General features: G+C 39.7%; 1 protein-coding gene across 11 annotated transcripts in view; it reads left to right on the top strand.

The window, feature by feature from the left end:
* The window catches only part of LOC133444346 (membrane-associated guanylate kinase, WW and PDZ domain-containing protein 2-like), a 116863-nt gene that overhangs the window by 50876 nt on the left and 47239 nt on the right, over window positions 1–18748 (top strand). For all 11 annotated transcript variants that reach the window (XM_061722070.1, XM_061722068.1, XM_061722065.1 and 8 more), the window contains exons 3-6: window positions 3377–3496; window positions 13826–14050; window positions 16244–16472; window positions 17013–17092. In XM_061722070.1, coding sequence (XP_061578054.1) covers window positions 3377–3496; window positions 13826–14050; window positions 16244–16472; window positions 17013–17092 — 654 coding nt within the window. The remainder of the gene's footprint in view (window positions 1–3376; window positions 3497–13825; window positions 14051–16243; window positions 16473–17012; window positions 17093–18748) is intronic.

The raw sequence follows: 18748 nt of genomic DNA, 5'->3' as shown, positions 1-18748 counted from the left end.
TATTTCTAATATGATTGATTGGCAGTCGGCTCAGCCAATCGCCAGCAATTACTACTTCTGTATTTGTAATCGTCGTGCTAGCACCCTTCCCGAAGCAACCATCTGTTTGTACTAACTCACCTTCGGCTAACGCGATGGTCAGTTTTGATATTGTTGTTGAGTGGATATGTAAAACAGTAAATCCTGCTGGAAACGTCTCCCAGCACCTCTGCAGATATTTTGGAGGGTTCAGCTGAAGAAGCTGGGAGCAAAGCTAACTTTGACTGACGTACGGTGGGTGTGTTCCCATCAGCTTGCTGAGCAACATGTTTCGCTTTAGATTGGTGAGAAAAACACTGCAGATTTTTGTTTCGCTAAACATTTTTGGTGGTATAGTAAGTCAGGTTACGGTGGCCTTAATTCAATGCCAAATGTACTGATCTTGGCTATGTCCCACACGCTAGATATAGATCAACGCAGAGCTGATTTGACTCGTTTCAGAAAAGCAACCGCAAAAAGAAAAAGCGCAACTGAGGAAGACGGTCTGGAAATGAAGATAGTTTTAGAAATGATGGCGAGGAAAGAAAAGTACATTGGAGAAAACAATTGCACCTTCGGTTAGAGAGTGATTTTGATTCTCAGAAATAATTTTTTTGGGGTTTGATTCACAATACATTTGCCGTTGAATTGCCGCCATAGCCCTGACAGGGAGGAGCCGCGTGTTTTCTAGTTTCTTTCACGAGGGTAGACCACCTCCCTTTGCACGGCTACACTGCTCCGATTTTGATTCGAGTGGAGTAGGAATTTAATTTCTGGCTTCACATTACACATTACCTCTTGAAAATACCTGTTATTGTATAATGCTGCCAAAAAATAATTCCTCCTTCCTTGATTCACGGGGTGTACAGTATTTGTCGGGTGTTCTAGTCATGAACATCACAGCAGGATGATTAATGTCATTCATGAAACCTTTTTTTTTTTGTTATACCTACTAAGTACATGACGCGCCTCATTGATATTTGTGAGCAGACTTGATCAGACTGTCAGAAAAATCTTCATCCAAACATAGAATAACAAAGAAACTTATGTCTGGAGTTCAAACATCTGTTCAACAGAAACAACTTCAGCAGCAATAAAAATATTTATTTTTTTAGGTCATGAGAGATTGTAAAGTAGCACAACATCTCATATATTTCTTTTGGCAATGTGCTCCCCGTCAGCTATGCTCCTTTAATCAGTAAATGATGTTATGTTAGTGCATAATCAATCAGAGGATTGGGTGTTTGAGTGCAAATGTGGTAGACGCACAGATAAACACACAAACTCTCCCTCATACCTGGGGGTTTGTAGATTTACGATGTCTGATGATTGTTGCTGACACACTGGGCACCTTACAACCATTTACAGTCACGGTTATGTATGCACATGTAGACTCACGCAGACAGATCTAAGAACAAACCATCACATCCAGTCTCCACAGTATGGCATGGTTGTGTAGTTGTATACCGTGAATGCCTCTTTATGACTGATGATCTGAACTTCCCGTCTCTTCTCGTTCGCTGCTGATAAGCTGCCATCCTTTCTCCCAGTAGTGAAGTAGATACTGTTGAGAATTCTCAGAAGATGCGCTACGGGAGCAAAGTGGTGACGGATGATCAATAGAGATTCAGTGATTAAGACATCACTCTGGAGTGAGATGGTGTTCACAGGTGTGAGTGGGCCACATGTGTCTTCCTCACAAGCCGGCTGCTTTATTCAGCCTCAGCTCACACTGTTGTTATCAAACTGTCAAGGGTTTTTTTGTTTTTCTTCAATCTTCACTAGGGGTGGGCAAAAATATCGATATGGCAATATATCGCTGATTCAATATCGATATTCAAAATTTGATTATCGTTTTTTTTTTTTTTTTTTTTTATCCCCGATTTTTTTCCCATTATATCACCCAGTGCTCCTACCTAAGTGACAGTCCTGGGCATTGCCACTCTCTACCAACCCTGGGAGGGCCCTGCACTGAGCTCAGGTTTTATTTCACGTTTTATTTAATTTTATAATTTATTTTTTATTTAACACAATTGCCTGTCCTTAAAAAATGAAAAATAATGGACAGAGGTTTATTTATTTATGGATTTATATCTATACTGACTGATCACTGTGCCTGTCTTTGGTTTTAGTACCCATCTTTCTTGTGTTTATTATCATTTGCCACATAATTAAAGCAACCTCATACTAAATGTAATGTTAATTTCATATGATGTAAATAATATGAAAAACATATACAAATATGTTGTAACTTTAGCTTGTATAGTTATAATAAAACATTGTTTTTACTCAGTTTGTCCCATGAATTGTCACTGTAATCTGATGAACGTGCAACTCGGATTTTAAGATCCATCACTATCATCTGATGTACATATATACAACTTGGATTTTAAGATGTGTAATGCATTTTTACATTTTTCGGTGAACTATGTAGAATATAATAATCGGGATATCGCATAATCGGGATATCGCAATGTGTATCGTATCGTGGCTCAAGTATCGTGATGCGTATCGTATCGTGAGGTCCTTCCCAATACCCACCCCTAATCTTGACAGTATTACCAATCAGCTGTTCTGACTTTTCCACTAAGACAATTGGAAACTAGATCTTGGACTGTGGCAGTAGTTAGATAAATCCACCTAAGCTGTTAGCATGTAGTAACTGCCTCAATTTCTTTGCCAGACCAGGGACCTTTTTTCTGGCATGATCGATGAAGAGCAGGGATCGGCACCAACAGAATTCACTGAGTCTGAGCTGAAAGTCCACTTGGCAGAGACACAAACACAGCACCTCATTAAACTCAAAACTCCCACCGCTGCCATTACACAGCCGAGCCACGATGCACTGATGAAGACCTCCAGAGCATTGATGCGGGAAGGCTCTAATTGCTGCATGGTAATGTGGAGCCTCTGCATTCCTGCTGTTTCAACAATAAGCCAATCGGCACTGTTTGTGTGCTGTGTGGGGGGGATCGACTTGTGCTTGGTAAAACTGCCATATTGATTCTGTCATTCTTAAAGCAGGATCATATTGCCTCGTAGGGACTGACTGATGGCGTCTCCATGCTTGATTTTGCTCTCCCTGCTGCTCTCCATGTCTCTCACTGTCACTCAGAAAATTGTGTGAATGGATTTGGCTATCACAAGTGATGACTCCTCAGTCAGCCTCTTCTGTACTATTTCCCTTCCCCTCCCACTTCCTCTGGTACACTTTGTAACCTCAAATCTGCCGTCTTTTCCTGTCCAAGCCTTTCTCTCAATTCTTTCACTGCCTTCCTGCCTTTTCATCTCGAGTGTCCTATTTGGCTCTAATGACCTCTCTGGCTCTCTCTCCCTCTGGGTCCCTCTCTCACTGCAGGTACCACCAGGCAGCCTAAGGAGGGGGAGGTACCAGGGGTGGACTACAACTTTGTGAGCGTGGAGCGTTTTATGGAACTGGAGCAAAGTGGAGCCCTGCTAGAAAGCGGAACTTATGAAGGTGAGCTCCGGGAACGTCAGCGAGACAAGCACAGATGCTCGGCGAGCAACACCGATGATGTATGTGTCAGTACAGTTATTTTACTATTTATAAACTCAATCTTCCTTCTAGTGCTATCTTATCTTGATTACTTAAATGTGTCAGGTGATGCTCAAATTAGGGCTGGGCGATTTTGGACAAAAATAAAATCCCGATTTTTTTCTCTGAAAACCCGATTTTCGATTTCGATTTTTTTGGTAAAACTACAAAAGACTATGGAATAAATTGTTTAAAATATTTTATCTTTATTTTTAAAGAAAAATAGCAAACAAATTTCCCTATTGGGAATGAAGTGCAATTGAAAGATACTGTAAATCCTCCTTGAGTTTAATAAAGTGACAACATTTACAATTTTCTTGACCAAACAAAGATGACTAGACGAGCTCTGTCTGTAATGCAGCCAGCTGCAAAAAAGGAAAATCCATTTCCAGATTTTCCTTTTTTAACATCGATTTTGATTAATAAATCCGATTTAGATTTAAAATCGATTAATCGCACAGCCCTAGCTCAAATAAACAAAAAGATTCTTCCTCGGTGCTATAGCTTCCTCTTATGGCTCCTGAGCATAAATGATTTTAGTGTCTGTGTTAGCTGAACTAATGCCGCTCCCACATTATGTCGAGTCTCAGAATGTCTGCTTTGTTACACCGTCTGGGAAACATCTACAGATGGGGGATTTGCCCAGCAGATATCTGAAGACCATGTGCGGCGGAGCACACCCACACACACACAGTGTGAATGTCCATGTGAAGCGGCTATAGCACATGTTTATGTGTGTGCTCCCTTCAACGCTTGTTCACCGAGTGTGTTTTTCTTAACGTATAACTAAGTTAAACCCCCTGGGTGTAGCTGTCTGTTCCCGGGTGTATGCAGTGGAATGGCTGTAACCTATTTTATAATTCACATTGATTAAGGAAGCAGCGAAAGACGGATCGGAGAGAAGGATGTAAAAAGGTGATAAAGTATTTACAAGGCTTTGACTCTGGGTGATATATCACTATGCTAAATTATATAATCAAGTCAACGCACCTTTATTTATTTAGTACACATTTAAAACAACAGGAGTTAACTCTGAGTGATTTCCATTTAGGGCTCTAAGAAGAAATGAAATCAGAAATATACACAATTAAAACATTCAATGAAAATCGTGAAACAATAGAGTAAAAACAGGAGCTGTGACTGGTTAAAAACTGCTTCATTCCTCCTAAAAAGTATAATAAAAGCGGTTGTCTCATGTGTGTGAGCCAAATAAAGTATTGAAAGAAAGGATATACTGGTTATTTTGCAAAATCATATTTTAAAAGACCCTGGAAAGCTTTGTTTGTAGCCCTTAAAAAGAAAATAAATCAGTGCGTAATAGTCACGTTTGAGTTATTGTTGAACCTTAATTAGTATCACGTGTGTATTAAGTGTTATTTTCATTCACTTAGCCTGTTTAAGACAGCAAATGTGCTGCTGTGTATTTTAGTATCACTGTTCTCTCTAGAGGGAACATGGATCAGAGTTAACAAAAGATAAACGTTGTTTGTCGAACTCACTAAGATTATTCCTAAACATGGTAGAAGAAGACAGCTGCGCTTCCTCTGATTGCTGCCAATAAAGTAGGCAGTGGGTGCTGGACTTAAAAGAAACTAACCTTGAAGATCCCACAAAGTGGTGAAAGCAGCACACCGAAAAATGTGGATGCCAGACGGGCTCAGTTAAAAGTATGCATCTTTTATTGTGAACGCTGACGCGTTTCGGCCGGAGCCTTCTTCAGAGCAAATTACAATGTAATTTGTAATTGCTCAGTGCTTACAAACTTAAAAATAAAGCCTTAAACAAAACAACAAATATATAATGCATATTGTTAAACATGGAGAAACTCTCACTGGGGCCCTCACTGTTGTATCTGGCAAAGAGCGCCTTGAATTTCTGCAGTGACATTTCAATGAGCGTAAAGAAAATAAAAACACTGTTTGTGAAATGAGAGCTAAAGAAAATGCCTTGGTAGGGATTGCTGTTAGAGATTAAAATAAGGTATTAAAAAAAATGTTATGTCAAGTGTACCGCCGTTTGTCTTATTATGCAAAATATTCTCTTGAATCTGAAACGAAACACAAAACCAGATTTGTGTTAGATGAACTCTACTCAGTTTTGAATCATCATAGAAATAGTTGAGTGTTCTGATATCAGTACCAGTATTGGAAAAAATCCCTGATACTGCTGAACATAATGCTACTGGTGAGTATTTACTTTTAATCCCCATCCGATACCTTGCGATTTTTATAAAAGAACTCAGTACAAAACGAGCAAACGTTATTGAGCAGTTCAGGAGACATCACATGAAAAAGCAGGATTTTAACAAGTCAAGGGGAACGATAGATGAAGCACTCCTGCAAACTGTGGATTTTGCTTTTAGAAAACAGAGAAATTGATTAAACAAAGGCAGACACCCAGAGCACCGGTGGATAAAACTGTAGAATCAAAGTCCTCGTTGATCATCCTGTCAGTCACTGGAAATGTTGGATTTCACTTCATAACTGAACGTTTGAAGCCACGGTATAGTTTCCCAGGTCAGAAATAAATCTCAGAAACTGCTTTCTCCAAACAGTATGAGACAGCCGATCATATTTCACGTCGGCTGAAGGAAGCGCAGGCAGTTTACAGCAGACACGTGGACCCCAACGTGTTCAAATGTAAAAACATGAATGCCTTTTATTTGATATATTTGTGGCTCCACTTTCAATTGAATTTCTGGCTTTCTTTTTATAATATGTGAGGTGAGGATCATTCATAAAGCAGATTACAGAGAACACACCAACATATTATTTATTCATTCAGGACTTATTAAATTTAAAGAAATAGTTGAGTTACAGACGTTATTAGTTATGCATAGGGCAAAAAGAAAATTATTACCAAGTAATCTACAGCAGTTGTTTGTTTTTTCAAATCCAGAAGATATAGAACATAGAAGGAAATATAATTTCAAACATCAGCATGCAAGGACCACTCTTAAGCAGATGTGTACATCGGTTGTGGGAGTAAAACTGTGGAACTCTCTACAAAATGATTTAAAGGAATGTACAAATTTACTTAGGTTCAAAAAAATGTATAAAGAAAAAATATTTTAGTTATATGATCATGAATAGACTGGGAATTAAGCAGTATTATTAATATATGTGGTTGGTTCTATTTAAGTGTATATTTTTGTAAATATTGGTTACATTGACTGTTCTTTTTGTTTTGGTATTTAATAAGGGGCAGGTAACATAAGACTTGTCTTCATCCTGCTCCTTTTCGGTCATGGGTGTGTAGATTGACCACCATGCACGAAACGAAATAAATAAAAAAAAAAAAAAAAAAAATATATAAATTATTTATTCAATGTTAATAACAAAAAATAATGCTTTAAATAGTTAATAAAAAGAAGCAGCGATGAAAGATAGCGGTATTGGATAAGTACTCATTACTGGCCGATACCCAAAGTCCACGTGTTGGAATTGATTGTTGGTTAAAAAACATGGTCACCTCTAGATAGTTGTCTGGGTTTTGTTTCTTGTGTGGAGTGGTATCAACATATTGGTCGACGTCTGCATTTGCTGCATCGTCTTTTTCTCAAACAGAACCAGTACAAACAGTGAGAAATAGTTCTCCTAAATCAAGGCTGAAACTGAAGTTGTCTCCCGTTCCCTCAGAGATGTCCCGATCCATGAGCCTTGTCAGTGTTTGGCAGAATAAGATCACCAAGCTGAGTAGCTTTACAAAGTACCCGAAGTAGAAGTGGCTGAATGACAAACTGTTCCTGTCCCCTGCAATGACAGCATGTGTGTCTTCAGATACAGATTGCTTCATCCCACTTTCAAAATCTCAGTTTGTCTCAGTTAACAGTTTGTCCCCACAGTCCAAGACAGGGAATCTGTGGATGTCATTTTATACTTTATGGGCCCGATTTACTAAGATCCTAAATAAAGAGTACTAAATTGCGTGTGCACTGAAAAAGTTTGCGCGTGCTGTTGTTGTGTGTTTTGCGGGTGATCAACTAAGATTGCGTGCGCAATTGATACCAGGTGCAAACAGCAGTATTTAAATGAGGTGTTGCGCGTCTTACGGTTTGCGGCGCAAACTTTGCGCCATGGAGAGTCTGGATGGAAAGCAGGATATAGTCGCAAGCGCAAAATGAAATTTGACGAGTTGGAGTTATAGAGATATTAGTGGAAGAGGCAAATTGTTGTGCCGTATTCAGCACGCCTGCCGTGAAAAGCACCCCCTCTATATTCAATGATAAGTAGACCAAGAAAAAAAACAACACACTGACACTTCAATATATTTATATATACACACTCACACAAACACATACTTAGGAGTTTATATTATATATATTGACAAATATTATGGAAGACAACACAGTAAGCAGGCTATTAATTAATGACATCAATAACCATTTACCCGATTTTTGTTATCTGTGACTGTGATTGTGGGAAAGTATGACTATTGTGGAATCCATGAGCACATTTAAACATGAATCATTAACACAAAACTGGACGCTAAACAGAACGTGAAACAGAATGAGAATATCATTTTTGTCAGACGAGGGGGTGCTTTTCACGGCAGGGGTGCTGAATACGGCACAACACCGGGGTATGACAACTGCAGAACAAGTATAGGCGCACAATGAGAAACACTTTTTTCTCCATGAAAACACGTGATTTATTTATTATCACAAATAAAAAAATGAATGTGCCTCCTGTGGCAACCTTTTGCTGAATAATACTCGATTTAACATTCAAATAAAATATTTCTCCTTTTGCATGTGGAGATTAGCACCTTCCTTTCGAACGTATTAAATACAGACGCAATCACAATCCCCGCAATAACTTTCAGGCTTGGTAAATCTCATTGCGCGTGGTAAATGGACCAATTTGCATTTTCCCCTCCCAGTATTTAGCGATTTCTGGCGGGTACGCCCCATATTGATTATTCATCAGGGCAAAAGTACTAATTGAATAGCGTGTGCTATTTTGCGCATTTGAGAGACGCAGTCCTCTTTGCACGCTGTTATTAGATCAGCTTGCACTTTGGTTTGCGGGTGCTGTCAAGTTTGCACACGTTTTTACACACGCAAATCTTTAGTAAATCAGGCCCTATGTCTTTTGTTTAATGGTAAAGTCAGGGGGTTGACGTCACATGATTTTGATAAAAGAAACCATTTTGGAATAATACTCTAGTACTAGTCTTGTGTTGATGCAGAGATAAGAAAGAAGGACATTTGAATTGTTCAAAAGCCTAAAAACAAATCAAGATTAGAGTTTTGTTCCTGGAGACGGTAAAGGAGTAAAAAAGTAGATGTGGAGTTTTGAAACTCTTCAGGGTAACGGTACTGCATGCATCTGTGCGTACAAGTCTTTGTGCACGTAAGATGATAATAATATGTTTCAGTAAGAGATGTGTCACAGCTGAAGGTGGGTAAACCCACGTTAATGCCAAGAAGCCTTCGGGCGTATCAAGCAGTCACCATCAGGGGAACATTTGGCTGTAGACGTGTGTGCTGCGTGAAGACGAACTTGGGTGTAAATGTGTCTCAAGGGTGTGTTATGTTCTCCTAATCATGTTAGCCAGACACCTTCACTGGTAGGTGGTTGTTGTTTGTGCAGTTTTGTATTTTGAGTCATTGTTTACCTGTGCCTTTTGACATGATGAGATCACGGTAATTAAGGAAGTGGTGATGTGGACAAAATCTCCGCACCTTGTGCTGTGCTGGTGGACTCTTTAATGCTGATCCTGCTTTTGTCTTTTATTGCTTTTACTGTCTTTTCCTTGACTCTATATATATGTCTGCTCTGAGCTTGTCCTCCTCCTCTTGTCCCTGACCTCTCTCCTCATTTCTCACTGTCACTGTTTTTCTTACCTACACTGCAGCCCTGATTTTTTTTCCCAGCTTTCTAGGCATTACCCTGCAGAGTGAGAGTGCAAATGTTTAAATCCCCAGTACGCAGCACAGGAGCCTGTAAGGTTCGTTTGAGCCTGTGCGAGAATGAGGCTGGCCACTGCTCTGAGAATTAAAAAGCATCTAAGTGGTCAAGGTGTCCTCCCTTCTGCATGTTTTACCCAGACACCCCTTGTGATCTGTGCTACCAGTCACTGCAGACGATGTCCACACCTGATTGTCCTGTCTGAAGCTCCAGAGACAACGGCTTATGTTTCTTCTTTGTGACCTACCTTCCCCTGCTCTCTTCCTTGAGCGATTATAAAATAAAGGCTTATGAAATAAGACATATTTCTCTCTCACTTGAAAGCTGTAGTGTCTAGGAGTATTGGGAAGGACCTCACGATACGATACGCATCACGATACTTGAGCCACGATACGATACAAATTGCGATATCCCGATTATGCGATATATCGCGATATTCTTCATAGTTCACCGAAAAATTTAAAAATCCATTACACATCTTAAAATCCAAGTTGTATATATGTACATCAGATGATAGTGATAATGCATTGGACAGACTGAGTCAAAACAATGTAATTCAAACTTTCCATTTTAATTATGCAACATATTTGCATGAAAAAACAAACTGAAACACAATGAAAAGTGCAGTGTGTGCATTATTCTTAGATACAAAATACTCAAAATAAAATGCAGTGTCTCACCCACACTGAAATTGAAATCACAAAAATACAGTACAGCTACTTTCCCCTGACTTAAAATGACAAAAATAAAATGCAGTGTCTCACCCACACTGAAATCACAAAATAAAGTGCAGCTAGGGGTGGGCAAAAATATTGATACGGCAATATATCGCGATACATACATTGAATATCGATATCGTATCAGGAGACTATGTATCGCGATATATTGCCGTATCAATATTTTTGCCCACCCCTAGTAGTGTCAGTCAAAAAGGGAGCTGTGTGCTTTTGATATATTAAATATGTTCATGCATCTATTTTATAGGGACCACATTCTTTTTATATGGTTCCCTTTTCAGTCCTGTGCTTATTTTCTACCATTCTCCGTTTTTATTCCCATCAGCAGCACCATTAGAGTGAGTACTGGCAGATACCAGTTATTTCTGCATTTGGGTTTTAATCTTGTCCCTCCGAACAGAGAGACATCACAGGTTAGGTGTTTCAGTGGTGCAGGGGACTCGCTGGAGTTTTGCTTATTGTTTTATCAAGAAGCTGCACCTGTTTCCACCTGCTAAGCTGATCACGCAGGAAATTCCTCCACAGGACTGTGTTCAATAGGTAAAAAATAAATAAATAAATACCACGATTTCCTCTATTCTTTTCAAATGTGGACATTCATTGGTAAAATTAGTTTTCTTGTGCATTTAAAAGACGAAGGAAAGTCAAAAATCCATTAAAGACAAAAGTAGAAAGATATGAATACATAATATGATGTGAAGATGAGTCATGATGGGTCATTTATGTTAAATTGAGGATGGTGCAGTATACAATTGTATTTAACCTGGATTTGAAAGGTCAACTTCTGTTGAACGTCCCCGATTGTTCCAGCTCTGATCCACATCATTTCCCCATGTCTCCTTGCACTAAAGTACCGGTTTATACTGTAGCACTGTTCCCGTAAACCCGAGAAGTGAGCTGAGTTCTGAATAATACTGTAAAAGACTGTTCTATCTTCCTGAGATAATGAGACGTATGGATATGCGAACATGCTGTGTGCTCCCGTCACTGATAATGGAGAGCTCCAGCAGAGACCCAGCTGGGATCTGGGATCATGTGGTAACTTTGCTTGGTTATAAACACTCTGAGCCTCGCCTGAGTCTTATAAAAACTGTGACCAACACAAACGGAAGTAACTAAGCACAGTTATACACATTATTGGCAGCATTATGTCGTGAAATCACAGTAGAGGAAAATTGTTTGAGGGGACATCGTTTGTCGTGGAAACAAATCTCTATTTGACAATCTGAATTTCTGGAGAAACTGAAATGTCCCCTCAAGTCATTAAGGACATTGTCTGCTGTTTATGATGCTAATAGGTTTTAATAAAACTCACCAACATACTATTCATCTCTCTAACTCTGTATGTGTAATAGGCACTTTCCAAATATACCCCGCCATGTCTGTCCTAACAAGTTCTGAGACTGAATAATACTGAACAGGAGAAATCTGGGTCTGTTGAACAGACACACCTGTATGTAGAGGCTACGGCCAGTGGTGGACAGTAACGGAGTAAATTTACTTGAGTACTGTACTTAAGTACATATCCAGAGGATTTGTACTTTACTTGAGTATTAGATTTATTTGGTACTTATTACTCTTACTTGAATACATTTCCAAGACAAATATTTTTACTTTTACTCGAGTAAATTTCTAGGAAGGCTGAAAAGTACTCGTTACTTTCAGGTCTGCTCTTTTTTCTTCTTCCCTAAAATCCTATTGGACACAAGCTGTTTTTGTCAAAGGAGGAGACCTATCACAGTGCACGCTCTCCACTGGGATGTACGTAAAGCGGAAATACGTCAAGCCTCCTCAAAACAATACCGCCAAAGTAGCCTGCGTTTGTCAAGACAGAGCCGCAACAAGTCAAGACAGAGCTGCAACAATGGCTACGCCTGCGTCAGGGGAAGAAAGACAATCCGCTGAGTCGTCTGAGTCTGATAATGAGCCGGACTCGGAGCAGGGACTTTCACAAAATCCTTGGCCGTATCTTAACTTAATGTTTGAGTTCGACCGAGTAAAAAACGAGGGCACAGACAAACCACAGACATTTATTTTCAAATGTTTATTGTGTCTACCGAAGCAGAACTACCTCTCTGCTTTCAACAACCCAACATCGAATTCTCAGAAACAAGAGTTAAAAGATCCTTCAATTAATTTAGAAAAAATATAGTAATTTACTGATGTGGAAAATAAGAAATGTACTCTTACTCTTACTCTTACTTTTACTTAAAGTAAATTTAAAAGCATTTACTTTTCTACTCTTACTCGAGTAATATTTTGACTGAGCTACTTTTACTTGTAACAGAGTAAATTTTGACCAGTAGTATTTGTACTCTTACTCAAGTACTGGGGTCGAGTACTCTGTCCACCTCTGGCTACGGCCAGCCTGCACGTGACCCTTTACCTGTGTCCTCTTTCTCTTTCTGCCTCCATTTCCTGTCCACGCAGACTCGAAAATGTTGCAAAAAGAAAAAGAGGAGCAGTCAGCTAATTTAGGCTTTTAGATTAATAAACTAGTGAGTCATGCTTAAGAGTATCAAACCTGAAGGTGATGCAGAATAGAAAGACTGCAACCTGGAAAAAGTAAATGATGGTGTGATCTGCTGAAGATGACTAAATGGGAGATTGACTGAGATGTGTTTATTCTGGAAGATCACCTGGTGGATGCATGGATCTCTCCCTTCTCATGCTTGCTGTCTTATGTTAGGCCACAAATATAATTCACAGATTAAAGTATGGCTCTGACTTGTGTTTGTATGCTTGGATTGGTTGGTCTTCGTACCCCGTCTGAGTGTTATAGTGTAGTATTGTATTATTGCTTTAGTTTAATTTCTAAATAAAAGTCAGAATAATGAGGAACACCAGCTGTTTTTGTTTTTTGACAGTAACCAGTGTCAAATTATTTGAATGCCAGTTTCATTCTAAATCACCAGCCCTCAAGTGGAAAACATTGATTATACTTTTATGTAAGATATAGTTACCATATTTTTTGGACTATAAGCCGCACCTGCATACAAGCCGCATCCGCTCTATTTAAAAAAAAAAAAAAGATGCAAGCCGCAGATATTTATGTTGTTAGATTAGATATTTACTACATGTACAGAAGGATTTTGAACTGTAAATGATGTACATGTTTGTACCTAAATAGATCCTTTCCTAACAGTGTCTTTTAACACGGCAGCAACTTTACTGATTAAAACGGGACAGAACCAAGAGAAAATAACCAGTATTTATTTATCTATTTATCTGTTTGAAATCTGCTTCTACTTCTATCTGCTAAAGAAGAAGTCACGTATTCTTCTTTGCATTTATTTTGTCTTAGTTTTTATTCTAATTCCGGTTAGAGCACCCCGAGCGGTGGAAGAAAAATCCACAGAATAGATTTGTATAAGCTGCACGGTTCAAAACCTATGAAAAAAGTAGCGGCTTATAGTCCAGAAAATACGGTAGTTGCCTGGAAGGGCTTGGTGTAGTCGTCTCTGCTCCTGTCTCTTCAGACAGCTTAGTCTTCATGTCAAAGCCACAGAGGACAGTAATGGTGTGTGGCATCACCTGAGAGTCTCTCCGTTCATATGTGGCCTCTAATGCAAAGGTTTTTTTTTGTACCCCTCTTCCCTCAGACAACTTCTACGGTACGCCCAAACCTCCAGCTGAGCCCTCCCCGGCAGCCCCCCCTCTGAATGTGAGTGAGGCCCTGCTTCCCGGAGCCCGGCCCAGCGCCCAGGGCAAGAGAAAGAGAAACCAGTCAGTTAGCAATATGGAGCAGCGAGCCAGCCTGGAGCCGCCTGAGGAGGAAGAGGAAGAGATCCCGGTCGTCAATGGCAATGGGGTGGCTATTACACCAGGTACTCTTGGACAAGAGAGAGAAACCCTAACATTTCACAATAAAACAAAACATACAGCGAATAGGCACAAAATATGAGCTTAGCAAAGCAACACAGCGTGACCAGGACCAAAACCAGTTGATCTTAACAAAATGTGGCAACAGCATCTATAAACCATAACAGTTTTATGTCTCATTTTTAATAAAAGTGTATCACAAGAGCTCAGTCATGGGGACATTTTATAGCATCATATCCAAGCAAGTGGGAAAGTCTGGTTTGAATTTATTGCCGTCTCTTTGTTAGTGCAATTGTTACCTGTGCTTCTTATTGTCCCCTGAAGGCAAAAAGAAAGTCTCTTTTCCTCTGCAGTCCAGTCTCGAGAAGAATGTGAACTGCACATGTTGACAATCACCTTACATAACAGAATGCACAAGGACACTTAATCTGTCCACTGTTTGACACCGACTTTAGTCTCATGAAGGTTCAAGCTCCTGTCTCTCTGTCCTCTCATTTCTCTGTCTCTCCTGCTGTCTTTCTGCCACTGGCCTTTGTCCTTGGTGCTATTAATACCCCAGTCCTCCTCTCTTTCTCTCTTCCTCTCGTCTGCCATCGTCTTCCTTCTGACCTCTTGATTTTTCCCCGTCCCTCTGGTCCTGTCTCAGCTGCCCTCTCCTCATCCTCTTCCTTCCATCTGTCTTTATAGTCTGTTGTTGAAGGAAGACATATTTTTTTGGCTTTATTTATTTTCTCACTGTCACACATTTCTTTTACCTTCCTAAAGTATTACAAAAATGTCAATAATCCTCCAGCTTTTTATTTTATTTTGTTAAAACTTTGGATGTGCTTTCCCTTCTGATGTTACAAGATGTTCAGACAAATCTTATTTCCTCTGAAACTAGGCCTGTGTTGAAATTTCGCAATTCTAAATCGATTCTCATATTAATTCCTAAAAATCGATTCATATGTCTAAAGATTGATTTTTTTTTTTTTTAATTTTGGGGGCGGGGGTTCATCATTACATTACAACTTTTAGTTATTTTTTTGTTTATCCCCAAAAAAGGAATGTTTTGTTGGACACGAGAATAACTGGTGCCATGTTTTTGCCTTTAAATATGTTTAAAGGTATGAAAACATTAAAGTGTTAGGTTATAATTGTATAAATTGTCTATATTTCATCACTTTATATACTGTCTTGGGGTTACATTTGCAAAAAATGCTAAAAACCAAATGCTCAAAAATTAAAAACCAAAATAGACCGAAAATGGAACAAATAAAAATGGAATGTGGGAAAAAATAAAACTGATTTCATCCGTCTCTGTTTGCTGACCTGGATCTGTTTGGTAATTCTGACCCACATGATGTTTCTGAAAGCAGTTCTATCAGCATTCTGGGAGGTGATTGGTCCTTACAGCATCATTAGCTGACAATACTTGCTGTTGAATCTCAATATCATACTAGTATTAATATTTTGCATAACTACAGTCATATAATTCATGCAACAGCTCAAAAAACAGTTTTAATAACACTAACCCAAATCAATATCGGAATTGAATTGAATCGGATCGAATCAAATCTTGATAATCGATTCTGAATCTTAAGAATCGGAATCAAATCGATTCTTGACATTTGAATCGATCCCCAGCCCTATCTGAAACGGGTGACTTTTACTTGGTCTGGATGAGGAAACGGACCCTGAGAAACTGTGGAAAAACCTTTCTGCAGACTTTTTCTTCAAGCCTTGTTAGAGTAACGTGTTAATGATTCGCTTGCCATTTGATTTGGTTTCTGACTGTGTTGCTCCCCGTTTCAAAGTCAACACAGGAGTACTGTCGAATTATTTAGGATGGTGTTTCTGTCCCCCACTGGCTCGGATGACACCAGCTTTGCTCCCACTGCTGAAAAACCTCTCCTTGTGTGTGTGACTCATTCTCTGACCCCCATAGACTCTGTCTTTCCCTGTTTCTCAGTTTTTGACATTTCTACGTTGTTTTTCGGCTCATGCTGATTGTCCTCATACTCCATCTCTCCCGCGTCCCCCCCGCCCCCTGCTCTCTGTCTCCTGGGGGTCCACAGTGCTGCAGTGGCTTGACTCTGACTCATCATGCATGGCGTATGCAGTGTGCATTCAGATCTACATGTGTGTACGGAGGGCATGTGAGAATAACTCTTGTGTGTGTGTGTGTGTGTTTGTGTGTGTGTGTGTGTGTTCCACAGAGTCCAGTGAACACGAGGACAAGAGCACAGATGCCTCTGGGGAGGTTGCAGTGGAAGGGTCCAGCCAGACTCCAGCCTCTGCCGAGCCTCCAACTGACGGGGAGGAGGCCCCAAAATCTCCCTCCAAATCCCCCACCAAAGTCCCCGACGCGGACGAGGAAGAGCTGGGTCCTCTGCCCGACAACTGGGAGATGGCCTACACGGAGAAGGGAGAAGTTTATTTTATAGAGTACGTGATAACCTCTTTCTAAACAGGAATTATTGTTCTTTTGTTTATTTGCCTGAGGGTTCATTTTACTCAAAAATAATATGTAGCTTTACATATTTAGCTTGCGCATGGGTTGTATATCTACTTTCAATAATACATAGATGTTTAATAATAAATGTGATGTAACACATCCACTTTAAAATCGTGGTATATGTATGCCAGCTTGTAAATTTCATAGTCTGGCCCTCATGTTGAATAATTGATATGACTGAGTTGTGCTAATCACACAAAAACGCATAGCTATATACACATACATGCAACCTTTTGGCTTCTTCTCTGACCCTTGCTTTTTACTGGCTGAGGGTTAATTACAAGATTATTGGTTATTTCGTTTACCTCAGAAATCCTCTTGTTTTTCTTCATCACGCCACACATACAGGTCATTAGTGTTATTTTGAACTGTCTCTTTCTTTTATCCTCTCTGCCAGTCTCTCTCTCTCTGACCTTTGTTTGCACTTTTCCTCCTCCCACCTTCTTCATCTACATGTTCTTCTTCTCTAGTCACAACACCAAAACTACGTCATGGCTCGATCCTCGGCTAGCAAAGAAAGCAAAGCCGCCGGAGGAATGCAGAGAAGACGGTGAGTCTGAATGGCCTGTTTCCTGTAGAAGTGTGTTGTCTCTGCTCTCACTGCCGTTTCTGCACCTGTTGCCTGCTCCAGACTGACCCTCAAGCATGTTTCACACTATGGAAAAGATCACACACAAAAAAACCAGGGTGATTTGATGCGCATGACTGGTCATACTGTTTTCAGGCATGTCATTGGAAAATTATGTTTTTCTTTCATATGCAGAAAGAGGAATATAATCCTTTGTTCAACACTTAATGATAATATACTTTAAAATTCAATGCATAAACTGAAATTACACATTACACATTAGGAATGGGCGATATTTTACCGTTCACGATAAAACGTCAAAAAAATTCCCCACGGTAAGAATTTGTCATCTCGCGGTAAAAACGATAAATTCCCGTTGATTACGTTTTTGTGTAAAGCTGATTTATGGTTCTGCGTTAAATCCATGCACAACGTACAGGAAGGAAGGAAGGAAGGAAGGAAGGAAGGAAGGAAGGAAGGAAGGAAGGAAGGAAGGAAGGAAGGAAGGAAGGAAGGAAGGAAGGAAGGAAGGAAGGAAGGAAGGAAGGAAGGAAGGAAGGAAGGAAGGAAGGAAGGAAGGAAGGAAGGAAGGAAGGAAGGAAGGAAGGAAGGAAGGAAGGAAAACATGGCGGATCTGAGTCATTACAGTTTTGCAGTACAGGTGTAACTCATTTAATTGTTTTTTTTAATTCAATTTAATTGGTGTAGTTTAGTAGTATTCAGTATCTTTTAGAGCAGTGATTTGGGGCTCCAACGACTGAATGTGGTGATAGATTTATAGTTACAAAGGTGGAGTTGAATTGGTATTTTTTTTATCGTGATTTTTATCGTTATCGGGATAAATTCCAGAAATTATCGTGATACATTTTTTAGTCAATACCGCCCATCCCTATTACACATACACTTGCACACTCGGAAGGCAAAAAACCTCTAGACAGAAGAGGATGATTCTGTTTTATGAAACTTCTTAAAGAAAAAGAAAACATCTGGGCAGGCAGGAAATGGCTAGGGAGAGAGAGGGGGAAGACACGCAGCAAAGAGCGATAGGCCGAGACTCAAACCTGCGCTGCCGACACAAGGGCAACAGCCTCTGTAAATGGCACCCGCTCACCTCACTGAGCTTTCCAGGGCCCCGCATTTCCAGAACATATGAACGTTTAGAGGATGTTCAGGTTCAGGCTCAGGTTTTAAACTACTGGTTAAAAGAAAATTACAAGATTATATCACCTTGGCCCTGGTGTCCTTTACAGTTTGCAGTTGAGCATGAATGTAATTTCTGGCGCCTGCTAAAAAACTTAAATGTATCACAGAAGGCGAATAGGTACAGGTTACTTTATTGATACCCAAGGGTAAACTGGTTTTGCAGTCGAGAGTTAAACAAGCAGCAGAAAACAGACAATCAGTTCAGGAACAAGACATTTAAGAAGAACACATACATATAAAACAAGAGACAGCTTCGGCTCGACAGAAAGTGCTGCAGTTCATGAAATAAATATAAGAAATAAAAGACATGAGGCTAAAAAAGAATTAAAACACCAAGAGCAAAATTTCCTCCAAGTTAGGAATGGATAAGAGCAATAAGATAAAAACATTGTAAAATACATGGTGCTCCGAAAAGCTACTTGTACAACTTTTGTG

The sequence above is a fragment of the Cololabis saira genome, chromosome 5 (genome assembly GCF_033807715.1).
Source record: "Cololabis saira isolate AMF1-May2022 chromosome 5, fColSai1.1, whole genome shotgun sequence".
NCBI lineage: Eukaryota > Metazoa > Chordata > Actinopteri > Beloniformes > Belonidae > Cololabis > Cololabis saira.
This window is presented reverse-complemented; position numbering and strand designations above follow the sequence as displayed.